The 15,484-nt window shown below is 42.2% G+C and overlaps 1 protein-coding gene across 2 annotated transcripts in view; it reads right to left on the bottom strand.

Moving 5' to 3' along the window:
- LHCGR (luteinizing hormone/choriogonadotropin receptor) overlaps window positions 1-15,484 on the bottom strand; it is a 61,967-nt gene that overhangs the window by 23,205 nt on the left and 23,278 nt on the right. Inside the window, exons 4-7 of one of the 2 annotated variants that reach the window (XM_007190111.2) lie at window positions 14,588-14,662; window positions 12,471-12,545; window positions 12,305-12,382; window positions 1,883-1,951 (exon numbers count right to left, since the gene is read on the bottom strand). In XM_007190111.2, the coding sequence (XP_007190173.2) occupies window positions 1,883-1,951; window positions 12,305-12,382; window positions 12,471-12,545; window positions 14,588-14,662 (297 nt within the window). The remainder of the gene's footprint in view (window positions 1-1,882; window positions 1,952-12,304; window positions 12,383-12,470; window positions 12,546-14,587; window positions 14,663-15,484) is intronic. The other variant, XM_057558524.1, reaches the window with a different exon arrangement.

Raw genomic sequence — 15,484 nt, 5'->3', positions numbered from 1 at the left:
TCAGCTCAAAATCTACGTCTCTCATGAGGCTTTCTCTAATTTCCTTCTCTTCTGCCTTTGAAATCCCAGAGGACTTTACCTCTCTCAGGCCAGGCACCATATTTTGCCTTCTGTTTTAGTAACTACTTAGTGTACAGTTTATATACCATTTGGAGATGTTTCTTCCTAGGCTGTAAGCTCCTGCAGGGCAAACACCAGGGCTTCTTCATCTTCATTTCCCCTCAAAATATAGCATGTTCCTTCAAACACAGCTGATGCTTGGCAAACACTTGTTGAGTGAATAACAGAATGAGGCATCTGAGAGTACTGTGCCAGGAGAGGATAAGCCTCTGATTTTAATTTGGCAGAAACAGATTCGATTGGCCAGAGTGAACCCTGCGTTGAATTCAGGTCAACGAGAAAATGAGGGAAAATCCACTCCATGGTAGGAAGGACAACTGTTTAAAAAACTACCATTCCTTGAGCACTTAGTATGTGCCAGACCTGTGCTACCTGCATAAAAATACAATCTTATTTAATTATCATTCATTCATAATTAACTATTTAATGTAACAAATAAGTAATAAATGAGCACGTACTCTATGCCAGGCACTGTGCTAAGTACTAAGGATGCAAAACAGACCTTTTCATTTTGGTGGCGGTATCCTCAAAACAAGCCTATTAGCAGCTCCATTTTATGGATGGAAACACTATGGTTTAGATTGGTTGAGTAACTTGCTCAAGGTCAAGGTGATAAATAATGGGATTGGAGTTTGAGTCCCAGTTAGTGACTGTTAGATCCGTTCTCTTCTCCACCAAGCTGTATAACATGGTATCCATATAATAGGGTCTTTGGTTAATATTTGTAGTTAAAATAAATAGTATATTGTATAGACTTATGTTGCTTAACTTCAGACCGGCAGCATCAGCATCTCCTGGGAGTTTGTTAAAATTTCAAATTCTCGGGCCCTACCCTAGACCCACTGAATTAAAATGTCTGGGGGTGGGGCTCAGGAACCTGTGTTTTAGCAGTCTCCATGTGAGTCTTATGTGTGTTAAAGTTTGAGAAGCACTGGTGTAGACCGTGGTTTATACCTATGGCTTATTTATTATTAAAAGCCTTTTCATTTGTTTGTTTTCCTTAACTTTGGCTTTAGTTGAGCCTTTCATGTGCTATTAGGTTTTACTGTACACAAGTGTATGGTGATTGTCACCTTACCCGGTACCTGTCATGGTTCAAGCAGCCTCCACCCTGGCCCTGCGAGCTTTGTGAATGAGCCCCTTTTTTAGAAAAGGAGCCATGGAAAGAAAGACAGGTTGAGAACAGTGAAGGAAGCAGTAGGGATGCTTCTCTAAAGTTGAAGGTTATTAACACTGGGGACTGGGGTAGGATGTGGTGAAAACGCAGGACTCCCTCACCTTGTGGAACATGAGCTCCTTACTCCCCTTCACGTCCCCCCGCCAGCCCGCAGCAGTAGGGAGATGGGCTTCCGTGTGGGCCTGTTGTGGCTGATTAGGCTGGTAAATGGCATTATCCGATTTCTCTGCAGTGGGGCCGGGAGGAAGAATTTCTTCACTGAAATCACGCTGCCTCTAACACACCATCGACCCGAGCGAGGGGACTAAAGAGGAAGGCTGTGAGATGGAGGAGCCTAAAGTAGGGTGTTGAATATTTCAGCAAACTGTCAACTTCAATGTATCCAGGCTGCATCTATCTTCGATATCAGGGTGCTCTGCGGTTTCCAGCCAGCCAGTTGCCTAGTAACATGCGTGCCACACTGAGGACCAGCCACTTGAAAGTTTATTTTTGTCCTGAGTTAGTTGCTGAAGATTGAATGTGATCTGGTAGCCAGAGTAATATTTCATTTTTATTCATGAGCTGGGGAAATAAGCACATACTTACAGGGAAATCAGCGTTGTCCCATTGAATGCATGACTTTGTATTTCTTCAAATCCATTTCCATATAGTTTTCTAAGGAGGGAGGAGAGAGGTTTTAGGAGCGAAAGAAACACAGTTGGGAATCACACATTCTTCCTTCTGTGACATGTATTACTAAGATAATTACTGGCATTTACAATATCTAGCTCTGTTTCTCTAACATTTTAGATCCTCGGGGCCTGCTGAGATAAGACTGTTTTCTTGCTCTAGTTGGCTTCCACCTCTACCACCAGCACCACCACTAATTTGTTAAGTGTTTATTAAGTGCCAGATATTGGTCAACCATTCTACATATTTATGATTTAATCCTCATCGTCACTTCCATTGCTCTGGTCAGAAACCTAAGCCTTCATGTTGTTGTGTAGCTTGCTTAAGGTCAGAGAAAACAGCGGCAGAACTGGAATGTGAGGCTACAGCTGTCTAACACTCAAGTCTTGTATCTGGTTCTACAGGCCTGGCTGGGCATATGGGCTTTCTGGGTCGCCGAAAGCTGAAGGCAGAAGAAGGCTCCAGTACCGAGTGAGTGTTTCTTTTTCTTGGATGAGTCTGTGGTTTTGCTGATGCCACATTTTGTTCCACAACCAAGATTTCAGTGTCTGTAAACAGTTCTTTAAGACCCATTAGTGGATAGTGAAATCAATTTAGTTGGGTACAGTCAGCCTTAAAAAAAAATGAAATAGAACAGAATGGAACAAAATGGAAAATGTTAGAGTATGTTGCATGTCATCGGGGTAGTACTCTTTCTGAAGTTTTGTTCCACCATTTTTGAATGTTATGTACATGTAAGTATATGTATACATATATACGTATAAGTATACATATATACGTATAAGTCTGCCCAGAACAAGACATAGGAGATTCCTTAGAACACAGATGATGGGAAACGTTAGAGGCAGAAAAGAGCTTGGAGAGGAGCAAGCGGCAACCCTTCATTTGACAGAGAAGGAAAGAGGCTCAGAGAAGAAAGTGACTTGTCTAAAGTTCACAATAGGTGGAAATGAGACCAGAACACACTGTGACTGGGGCTACATCCAGCACATCAGTTTTGCTGGGTGATTTGACTCTTCTTCCCTGAGACAGCCACACGGCCCCTCTTCCTCCTCCTGTAGAGCTATGTTTGAGGTCATGTTCTCGGTATGGGCTTTCCTGGCCACCCTATTTAAACTGCCCCCCCCACCCCAGCATTCCAGCATTCTCTGTCTCCCTTCTCTGATTTGCTTTATTAGCATCTGACCCATGATTATATTACTGTCTGCCTCCCCAGCAGAATGTAACCTTTATGAGAGCAAGGATTCAAACTGTTCTGTTCATTGCAGAATCCCCTGCACGTAGAACAGTGCCTGGAGCCTGGGAGGATTACAGTAAATATATGTTAAATGAATTGGATGAACAAATGGTTATATATAAGATGAATTTCTCACTGTAAATCATGGCCAAGCAAGTTTGAAAGCCACAGTCTCAAATAGAAATATTTGTGTAAGTTGTTTATGAACAATGCTATGAGACTCAAGTGAGAAAGGGCTGCGGTATGATATAAAATTAAGCCGCCGCATCTGGCCCGGTGCTAGCTTCCCTTTACCGGGCTGCTGGCAGCTAAACGCCCATGTCAGGGGCAGGTTGGGGGTGACGTGAGAAACAGTTTAGACACAGTCTCCACCTGCTCCTCCAGGTGGCTGCTGTCCACGAGGTTTCTCTAGCCTTTGTTAAATAAAACAAGCGTGGGATTTAATTTCATTGTATGTGGATGTGTGTAGTGTGGATGTGTGTAATATGTATGTATATAGTGTGTGTTTGTGTGTGTGTGTGGGGGGGGGGTCTCTTTCCATCAACACACCTGAGACAAACCAGCATATAAATATAGTTGGGACTCAGTGTTGAAGCTTGACACTTGAACACTGAAATTCAGAAAATATAGAGATTATAAAATAATTGAGTTCAAAGAGAGCAGGGGAGCAAATTTAATTTGTTTTGTTAAACCCCCAGATCTCTCATAATGCGTGCTACCTAACACGAGTCCAGTCAACAGGCTGGGTGGAGCGGTGGCCTTGCCCTTCCACGGGAGGAAGAGCCTTGTCTGGCTTCCCCTGCTCTCGTGGGCTTTCTTCTGGAATTCTTCTGAGTTTACAGCTTCACACATGAGCTCTTAACTATATTCTGTAATGGATTATTGGATGCCGTTTTTCAATAGTTTTCTGTCCCCATTTATATTGTAGAATCCGAGGGGATTGGTATTTGGTTTATCTCTGTTGTCTTGTGGAATTACACACAACTTTCACACAATCCCACTAGAATTCTCTTTTTATTTTACACTTAGAATATTGTTCTTTGGCAGTCTCTTGTCATTTTGGGGATTGAATTCCTTTACAGTAATCTCTTTTAGATGAAGAAATCATACCTGTCTTTTCTCTGGACTGCTTTGAAACTGGATTTCTTAGAGTCTAGGCCAGTGTTTGTCAAATCATTCTCCTCCATCCACTGAATAGGAATCATCTGGAGCTGCTGGCCACAAATGCAGATGCAGACCTACTGACCACGTGCACTGCAGACCTACGGAATCAGAACCTGGCCGTGGTATCCAGGAAAATGCACTTTTATAACAAGCTCTCCCAGTGAGCTTTGGGCATGCCACTTTGGGACCTTGCCCTAGGGTATATCATAGGGTGGTGCAGCTCTCATTATTTCCATAGTGCACATCAGATGGTCTGCTGGACAGAATTGAGTCCAGAGTCTGGTCCCCTTACTGCTTTCTCTACCTTCTTAGTGGTGGAACTACATGTGTAGAAAAAGTAGCCCCTACCGTGCTTTTAGCAAAGCAAAGCTGCCAGCACTTGTCTGGATGCCCATATTCCTCATCACTGGTGTGTGATACCCTGATCCTACTTTTGATACATATTAGGATTTTATACTTGGCTTTTTTGGTGGGGCTTACAATGCCATTGCTCTAAGTGCAGCCTCGCAGTTAAGTCTGCAAGCCCTGAACCCAACTGCCTGGGCTTGGATCCCGGCTCTACTGCCTATGAACTGAGTTACTTTGGGCAATTTACTTAACTTATCTGTGTCTCAATTTGGTAATCTGAAGACAAAGATGATAATAATAGTCTTGACCTCAGAAGGCTGTTGTAAGGATTAAAACAGTAAACATACACTGAGTACTTAGAAATAGGTTCTGGAACAAAGTAAATGCTTAACGTGTTGCTCCTATGATTCTTCTTCTTCTTATACTTAACAGTGGCTTCCAGCTCTCTGGCCAGAACAGAGAGAAAGATCTCCGTTTCCATGCTCTGGACAGCATGTCATGAAATGCAGTGACCTGTTTAATTGAACTGTCATTCTCCTCTATTGAGGTAGGGGCCTTTCTTCTCCTGGGTAGAGCAGGTCAATTCAGTGGCCTGGGCTGCCCCGAATGTACTCATTCTCCGGGGGCCCTCAACCACCTTTGGTCTATGTTGGCACCATTGACATTTTTGTATTTGGACATTTTTTATGTCTTAAAAAAATTTTTTTTTTTATAGCCTGGGTTCTGCTTCTTCCAACTTTCCAAAGAAAATGGCTCACCATTTCCTTTTCAGCTACTGCTCTTTGGCTCTGTTCTTAACATTTGCAGACAATAGAATGTGCTGCCTTGTTTTGATTAAAAGAGTGGCTTCCTTACTTTGGAGAAATTACAGATGTGAGTGGGAAACCTCATGCTGTCGGGGCTGCACAATGCTTTAAATGCCCTTTAAAACATCTGGAGAGTCACTTCAGATAGCTTTTTTCTAAAACATCGTGGTGTCAGAACTAAATGAGGAGGGCTTCCTTTGCTTTGAGGATGCTGTCACAGGCATAGAAATGAATTTTTCTCTCTCCTCTATTACAATAGCTGTACCTTACTTTAAAGCATTGTCTACATTCTCTATTCAAATGTCAGAAATTTTGACTCAAACAGAGAGAATGGCACCTTTTTATTCAAAATAAGATTCGGGCTTTAGAACTTAATCACAGATGACACTCTAATTCTGAATACTGCCTTATAGCAAACTCCAAATATTCCTGGGGCTTTAAAGGCGTTTCTGGGGTTATATTAGCAGTCTTAGACATCCTGCCATAGTTCCCACTTGATCATGTAGCCACCTAGTTTTTGGATGATTTCAAAGAAGAAAGCCTAATTTAGGTTTACAGATCCTCGGGGTCTCAAAAAGTGACCCCATTGAATGGGGAGGTACCTCACGCCTTAGGATCTGGGGTCTTCCCATGTCTTTACAGAAGACATATAAGATCCATGTCTTTGAGAGGCTCATAATCTCAATGGGTGAAAACATGAAGTAATGAAAGAATAATACAAGCCAGTAGACATTCCTTGTGAGCATGTGTGGTACACAGAAATGAGAAGTCTTGGAGAAGTCCTCTTGGGTTGGAGAAGTCAGAGAGGCTGCATGGTGGAGCTGAGACTTGAGTCAGACCTTGCAGAATTAGGGATATTTGTTACTGAAGGGGAAAGCATACTATTTTAGAAAATATGCCCTGGTAGTATATCTATAAGTAAAATTTTATCAAATGACTATATAAGCACCATCCTAAAGAAGAGGGATCCTATCCTATCCATCACCTGAGGGATCCTATCCTATCCATCACCACTTTCTACATGAAGTACTTTGCTGAAGTCCTTTTATATCTGAATGATTCCTCATGTATGAAGACACTTCTTTAGTGGATGCCCTGGAAGTCATTGTATGGGTAACTGTCTCTGGTCACTACTATATGCTGCCATGACCCTACTTTTGGATGTTCATCAGAATTCCCCCATTTCTGTGGGGCTCACAGTCTCTATAGCAAGGGATTCCTTTCTCTGATGCCTCTTGCTTTTCAGCAGTACTGAGTTTTTATGTTTCCCTCCACCACAGCCAAGTTCATGTCAACTTACCACATGCAACAATAAAACGGTGACAGGTATCTAAAATAATGATGACAGCAATGCAGTATAATATATTGAATAAAATTTTTGAAAAATCCATGTTTCATAGTGATGCTTAAAAAGAGAGCAAGACCCTATGGAGAACAGTATGGAGGTTCCTTAAAAAACTAAAAATAGAACTACCATATAACCCAGCAATCCCACTACTGGGCATATACCCTGAGAAAACCATAATTCAAAAAGAGTCACGTACCACAATGTTCATTGCAGCACTATTTACAATAGCCAAGACATGGAAGCAACCTAAGTGTCCATCAACAGATGAATGGATAAAGAAGATGTGGCACATATATACAATGGAATATTACTCAGCCATAAAAAGAAACAAAATTGAGTTATTTGTAGTGAGGTGGATGGACCTCGAGTCTGTCATACAGAGTGAAGTAAGTCAGAAAGAGAAAAACAAACACCATATGCTAACACATTTATATGGAGTCTAAAAAAAAAAAAAGGTTCTGAAGAACCTAGGGGCAGGACAGGAATAAAGACGCAGACGTAGAGAATGGATTTGAGGACATGGGGAGGGGGAAGGGTAAGCTGGGACGAAGTGAGAGAGTGGCATGGACTTATATATACTACCAAATATAAAATAGATAGCTAGTGGTAAGCAGCCGCATAGCACAGGGAGATCAGCTCAGTGCTTTGTGACCACCTAGAGGGGTGGGATAGGGAGGGTGGGAGGGAGACGCAAGAGGGAAGAGATATGGGGATATATGTATATGTATAGCTGATTCACTTTGTTGTAAAGCAGAAACTAACACACCATTGTGAAGCAATTATACTCCAAAAAAAAATGTTAAAAAAAAAGAGAGAGCAAGAGAGAAAGAGAGGAAAAGGAAAAAGAAGGAAACCTCTTTTATACAGAAGAGGGCTGGCTAATAAATGTAGACGAGTAATACGTTTAAAACTATCATTTTGTAGCTCTCTATATAATAACTGAATAATGAACAGATGCTGAAACCATTGGGTGGAAGGTTGTTGGCCAACTGGATAGTCACATGAACTCAGAGTATCCCACAATGGTTTACTTATTTATGGCAAAGGGGAAAATGTGCCCTTACAATGAAGAGGTCTGGCAATCACCACCTTAACCAGATGGCCAAGGAGTGGCACAACATGACACAATGGGCCTCCTGGTTTGATGCAGTGGGAGACGTATAACCTCCCCTTTGCAGTATTCTTGCAGAAATGTTGACCTGAATCTAATTAGGACAATGCAGTCAGATGAGTCCAGACAACTGACCTGGGCCCTCAAAGGAATTAGTGTCATATAGAACAGAGGAAGGCAGGGGAGCAGTTCTCAGGAGGGGGGGATGGGAGGTAAGGTTGGGAGGACTAAGGGGCATAACAGTAAAAATGCAATGTATAAACTTTGAATTCTGACTTTAAAAAAATCTATAAAAGACATTTTCATTTGAATATAGACTGTAGGTTGGATGATGTCATTAAATCCATGTTGATTTTCTTAGGTGTAACGGTGTTGTAATGTAGAATGTTTCTGTTTAAGGAGATACATGCTGAAGAATTTAGGTAGGAAGTGTCATGATGTCTATAAACTTCTTTTGGATGGTTTGGCAAGAGGGAAATGTGTTATATACACTTAGCTATCTAGAGATGGAGTGGGTGTGGTAAGCTGTTAATAGTAGGTGAAACTAGGTAAGGTGTACAGGGCTGCTCAAAGTGCAGTTCTTTCCACTTGTTAGTGGAAAGACAAATGGATTCCATTTGTCAGTTAAAATTTTCAAAATAAAAAATGTTTAAAAAGCGATGATGACACACGATGTTTTCATGATGGTCTGAAATAACTGGCTTGCTGAATATGAGCTTTTAAGTGGTGGTACGGTGTAGTTGACACAATGTAACTGAATTTACACAGGGAGGTATTAATAATCCCACTGGAGAGACAGAGACAGAGGCATGTTGCCGTGGTGTGACTTGATTAAGGCTGGTTAGACTCAGAGCCAGGACTGGAAGTCAGGCTTTCTACTTCACTGGCCAATAGCGGCTTGTCCACTGTTCTCCACTTGTCCTTAATTCTCCACTGTGGCTTGTCACAGGTGTAGCTTGGAGTCTTGTCATCCTTTGCCAGGTCACCCTTCTCCGAAGGGTCTTAGAGAATTAATTGCTGTGATCTTTCCTTCTGTGTGTGGAGTTCAGACGTGAATCAGGGTTGACTCCTTTTTGAGACTGGTGTGATAAGTCATCTAGAATATTTGAAAGGTGGTGCGGCCAAACCCTGCTCATTCAGGGGGGAACATTTCAAGGTAGCCTCTTGAGGGGGTTTAATGGAAAGCCACATTGGCTATAAAGGGACATAAAAGCATAATGCATAGCTTTAGCATTAGCCCCACTGAGCTTCTCCAGCATCAAGTGAAGTGTTTTGTTTTCATTAAATGAGCTCACAGTTGCTAAACATCTGGGTGGGGGGAGGACAGGAAAGGTTCCATGAAAACCAAAATCTCAAATACTACTAATAATGAAAAGAGAAGGCTTGCTTTCATTATTTTCTAATTAGAGAGTTGAACTTTATAGCTGAGGAAATAAGGCTTTCCTCTTTGAATGTAATACCCTTTTCCTAAGGGGTACATGTGGGGTACTCCACATGATCCTTCACTTACAGAAGGGCCTGTTCAGCTGAGAACAAGTGCCAAGCAAATGACTAATCACTTCCTTCCAGATGAAGGGCCGAGAGTGAGGAGGGGGTGGAAACACCATGCCCCCGCGGGCTCTCTGGGAGAGATGGAGCTGCAATCCTCATTAACTTCAGAGGTGGGGCAGTTATGCTGCTGGTAGGCACTGTTCTTCTTAAAATTATAACTAAAATAAGTTAATGGCCCCTAATAAAACCACTGTGCAGCTCTTGTGTACCGATGCTGAAATGTGATGTGTGAGAAGAAATCTTTAGTTGTCCCTTGGCTTCGGTGGGGTGGCCCCATCTTGTGAGCTCATAGACCCCTATGGGTTATCTCAACATTCATTTTCTTATTGGTCTTCTTCCACATCTTCTGCTCTTTCATTCTTATTCCGCTCCACCCCCATTGCTGTGCATGTATCTGGGAGGAGTACCTATTGGTTCCTGCTTATTTTTAGATTTAGGTGAAAATCAAAGGGAGTATTGGATATTTGTTATCTTTGAATTAAAGTCTACTCTACTGAGTGGTTTCTTCTTAATACTTTTTTCTAAGTTATTAGAGTTATTAGGGTTATTTCTAAGCCTTTAGCCCCTTACCCCTGCATGGAAAACCCTCTGCAATCCAGTGTCTCCTCCACCCCTGCCATTTATCTAAATGTATTTTCCATTTCTTAAGCAGGATGTTTACTACCAATAAGTATGCCTCATCCCATTTTCCTCCTTCCCACAGCCATGCTTTTGCTCATGTTCACTTGGAATATTCATTCCCCTTTTCTCGGTATATGGTGTCACAAAATGGGTAAGACCATGACTCTGGAGCCAAGACTGTCTGAGTCTAAAGCTTGACCTTGGCCAAATTACTTAAATTCTCAGTGCCTTGGTTTCCTCATCTAAAAGTGGGCCTGATAGTTCCTACCTCATAGGGTTGCTGCGAGACTAAAATGAGTTTAAAAAAGTACTTTAAAACAGTGTCAGTGCTATATAAATATTAGCTGCTTTTATCACTTTTACTCATACAAATGTTACTGATTCTACAAGGTCTAACTCAAGTCTGTAGCCTCTCTGATTTTCCAGACCAAGAGGACTTCTCCAATACTTCTCATTTCTGTGTACCACACACTCACAGTGAATGTCTAGTGGCTTGTATTATTCTTTCCTTCTTTCATGTTTTCCCCCATTGAGATTATGAGCTTCTCAAAAACATGGATCTTATATGTCTTTTGTGTCCTCAATAAAGACGTGGAAAGACCCCAAATCCTAAGGCGTGAGGTACCTCCCCACTCAGTGTTTGCTCTGTAAATGCCCTGTTTCTGACAGGGGACATGATGAATGAGTAGTTCCAGATCCGTATACAATGGTGAGTCAGAAACACTTTCTAAACAGCTGGAAGAGCTACAGTACATGAGGGAAGTGGAGGAGTAGAAAGACTGTAGAGAAGTTTTTCTAGGATCTAGTCTCGTTTCTGGTGTTCAAGAGTTTCCAGTTAAGAATTTGAGTTGTTTTGAACCTGTTTTTGGTTGCTGCTCTGTATTCTTTTGATTGCAACACTCTGAGTCAATGCTGTATTGGCCACAGCTTTGTAACATGACACTTGTGTGTGTTGAATTACACCTACACAAAGTAAAAGTACTATTCAAATGCAGTGTACCGTTGATACCAATTTCTAGAATCCACCGTATAGAAGAGAGTCCTCTGAGATGGTCACTCCTCTTGTTTCACGACTACCTCCTCCTCTCAGGGTCACCCAATGCACGCTCTCTCTTTCTTTAAGGACATTTAAGCTCATTTATGGCCTCATCACAGATCCTGCCGTGGACGGTAACCAAAGCAGAATGAGTGAGAGGAAGTGGATGTGGGGAGCGGGTCGAACACTTGTCACTGGGCTTTGGACATAAATGAGCCATGGTGCCCAGGATGCTGCCTCTGAATGGTGGGGCAAAGGAAGGTGCCCCATGTAAAGATGGCAGGGATCCCAGGGGAAGGAAGTCAGGCAGGTGTCCAGTGAAGAGAATGAGTTGGGTTATCTTAGTATGATGCCCCTTGAACTTTAACGTGCATGTGAATCACTTGGAATCTTATGAAAATGCAGATTCTGAGTCAGTAGGTCTGGGATGGGCCTGAGAGTCTGCATTTCTAACCAGCTCTCAGAAGATGCTGTAGATGCTTGTCCATGGACCATACTTTTAGTAGCAAGGCCTTAGGAAAGAGCGTGAAAGGGATAGGCCTGTGGGCCTGATAACCTGATAAGTGACTGCCAGATAAAAAGACATTATTTTCAAGTATTAAAGGATTTAGGGAACGGGCATCGATGGTGTTCCTTCAGAAGCAAAGTGAGCAGGTTCTAAGGGGAAGGTGAAAAATGAGAGAGAGATAGAGCAGGGTCCGTTGATCAACTACTCTACCTACTTGGAGAATATCCTTTCAAACTCTTCTCAGTTGAAACTTGAAATTTCTGTGCTCTCTTTTAACCAGGGCAGCGACTCCCCTCCGGGCTGTCTCTTCTTAGCTTCAAAGCAGTCCACTGATGTAGTGAACAATTTCATCAGTTGGAAATTTGGTCACTGTAAATCCTCAGGGCCCATTTGATTAATTTTGAACTTAATGGGTTGGTTGGTTGTCATGTGAACATGTGACCTAGCTGCCATCCCACACAACTCCTCTCACCCTTGGCATTTTAGGTCAGAAAGAATGTCACCAGAGAGTTAGGAACATGGTAAAAGATGAGAAAGAGCCCACCTTAAGCTAGAAATGGGAATGGCAGGAGCTGTATGGCAGAGCGTGAATCTGCGAGTTTACTCACAGTGTTATGGATTCATTATTCATCCCTTGAAAAGCATTTCCTGGTACGGTGGTTATGTGTAAGTTATCACAAATTTCCCTTGAGGAATGAAATGAGAAATATTTACTTTCCAAATTTCAGATGCAAATAGGAAACTGTTATGCATAGCAATCAGCCTGGTACTTACAGAATGAAATTAAATTCAGAGGAGAAGATCTTCGTAACATCTGGAAGCTTTCGGATGCCTGTGTTACAGATGCTCCTGTGGTTTGGGGCAGGGTGGGAATGTGGGCAGAGTGAGTAAAAGTGATTGTTATTAAGGAATAAAGATAAAAACAGTAGAAAGGCACTTTGTAGTACTATTTTCACATTAAATTTAAAAATATGGAGTTTGGCTTTATCAGTAACACTTCTAGCTGCTGAAGATCATCAGAATTTAAAAGGCCCTAACACTGTGGGAGTAGTTACTCTAATGACTCCTATTTAGAGATCTAGGGGATGGGACTAAACTTTTAAGTCTTTTTCATTTACGTCTGTAAATATTTCCAGCCTGTCTTTTTCCTATAGCATCAATTGCATTTTGGTATTGTATTGCATTCCATTTCCTTTTGCTAACTAGTTTATTCCGTGCTCTTGATGGTTCCAGAAAGCATCTCACTACTTTAGAACAGGTTTTAACTCAAACACTTCAGGAGGATTAATCTCCATGTGAGAAATCCATTTCCTCATTATTAAAAATCTCCCTTTATTTAGCTACCTTGCGATTCAGGGAGTTCTTCCTTGTATCTCACTGAGATCATTAAACATTCTTTGGGTTATTGGAGCTACTCAGGACTCCTCTTCTTTTCCTCCCACCTTTTATTTAGCCTTCAAAGAGGAGAGAGGCTTCAGCGATAGGTTAAATTGAAGGATATTTTATTACACAAGAATGGGAAAGGAATCCAGGCATCCGGATCTCCCCCAATCGCGTTTTAAATTCACCAGACATGGTCACTGGACAACTGAAATGAACTGCCCGGCACTGTGGTGACAATGAAAGGAAGCCATCTTTCTCTTTTGGCTCACTCTGGTTCTCTTCCTTACCCGTTACCCCAGATCACACAGAATCCTTGCCCTGTCTGTGGCTGGTGAAGGCAGTGTGGGCTTGGACTGCAATGTGTACCGGGGTTGGGAGAATATTGCTTTTTAGGGGTGAAATGCTATTTAATAAAGACAATGATTCTTCGATAACAAGGGGCTGCAGTGGTCAAATTTGGTTCTGGTATTTTCTTATGTTTTTCCAAAGTAGTTGATGCTGCGGATACTTATGTGTCCCATAGACCCCTCGGAGGTCTGGAAAAGCAGAACACTTTAGGAATTAGGAATTCCTAATTGGGTTAGGAATCATCATCCACTGTTAGAGCTGCCGAAGGAGCTACACGCGTGCCCATCCCCGAGGGCAGGACTGCTTGGATGTTGTGGAACACTAGAGAGATGTCTGCCCTGCCTCCTCTTTTTTTTTTTTCCACCTGGTAGGGGTTGTGGACTTTGCATCCTCTAGAGATTTTATGAAATTTAATTCATCAGGAAGAAGAGAGAATGGACATCTGTGTTAGAGGGTTAAATGTTCATTTTTTTCTGTGTGAATAAGTGATTACTTGATATATGAGAAGATCCATGGTGATTAATTTATAGATTTGTATCAAGTTTCAGGAATTCCGGTTTTGCTGGCAAGGCAATGAATCTGCTGGGCTACGGTGGTACTTAACTTACAGTTCTAACTAGTGGACTTAATAAGTTTTAATGGGAAATAGAAAATAATGATTTCGCTTATATGACACAGTGCCTACCTCAAAGTAATGCTTTAAAAGTTTTCACTTAACGAATGAATGAACACATGAGAGAAAGGAGATCAATAATTTTCAACCAGGGATGGGGATCAAATCAGAATTGCCTCTTCCACTTTCACCTATGCTCTCTCTACCTCGCCACCTCACCTTAGAGATTCCGATTTACCCTTTTAAAGTGTCCTGACCTCCCTGTTCCATGCCCACCAGCACTTTGAAGATCATTGCAAGGGGGTGATAGTCTTCTTGGATGTTTGGGATGGAGAAAATGTTGGGAACCACTTACATGTATTTGAAAGCACCCAGCATGGTAGCTGATAAGAAATGCTGATTAAATTTTAATCAAAGGGCTGAAGACAGACTTGCAGATAATGCTAAGTATGTGGTTTAAAAATTCTCTCCAACCTTTTAATTGTTTAGGTTTTCATCAGATGCCCATGTTCCCCTCCCCAATTGCTTAAAAAGGAAAATTCCTCACAGGTATTTTAACCGGGGGAGATTTGTAAATGCTCCAGGCTCAATGTACACCAGATTTTTAGTGTTCTGGATCAGTCTGTAAAGAGAAATGGAAAAACAGGCAGCAGTTTAATAGATGTGTTTCGTTTGGAATGCACAAGGTCATGGTCACCAGAGGATGCTGGCTGAAAAATGGCATCAACAAAATCAAGTGACTTTCCTGTGCTTGAGGGGAGCTCCAGGGACCCTGGGGATAGAAACGGAATGGTGAGAGCTAGTTGGCTATTGCCAGCAAGTTCTGCTTTCAACCTCTTGCTGAGATAGGTGTAAGCATCATAGCTGGCAGTCTGTTCAATTCCCCCTTGCACCCCCTGAGGAAGCACCAACATCCTGGGCTCCTGGCCAGCTAGGTCGTGCCCCACCATGAAGCCAGCACACTGGGGGTGATGGCAGATTCCATTCCCAGGAGAAATGAACCAATTGGCTACTTGTCCTTGTAGGCAAACTGGTCTTCTTTGTAGTGTGCTGGCAGTCACACTGACCAGTTATCCAGATGGGCACTCAGTCTTTGTAAAAGCCCAGGGCGGAGGCCAGGGGCTTGGGTTTGGGGGATTTTTTTGTCCATTCTATGGATAATTGGTTGTGTGATGATTCCAAGCCTCCTAACTTCCCAGAGCTAATGCTCCCTTCTGTGAAATTAGAATAATTAATAGCACTCTTCCTACCTCACAGGTTGGCAGGTAGTGAGTAACATAATAGGTAGAGATAATGTACAAGGCAGGGCTTTGCAAAATATAAAAGTACAGCCATAATACCACAGTGGCGTTATTGCTCTTCTCCCTAGTTCCCCAGTGACTCTGAGAAGGAGCCACGTTTACTGGGTTCTGTCTACTTTGGATTCAATAAAAGGTAGTACATG

The sequence above is a fragment of the Balaenoptera acutorostrata genome, chromosome 12 (assembly GCF_949987535.1).
Source record: "Balaenoptera acutorostrata chromosome 12, mBalAcu1.1, whole genome shotgun sequence".
NCBI lineage: Eukaryota > Metazoa > Chordata > Mammalia > Artiodactyla > Balaenopteridae > Balaenoptera > Balaenoptera acutorostrata.
Note: the sequence above shows the minus strand (reverse complement) of the source record. Positions and strands in the feature narration are given on the sequence as shown.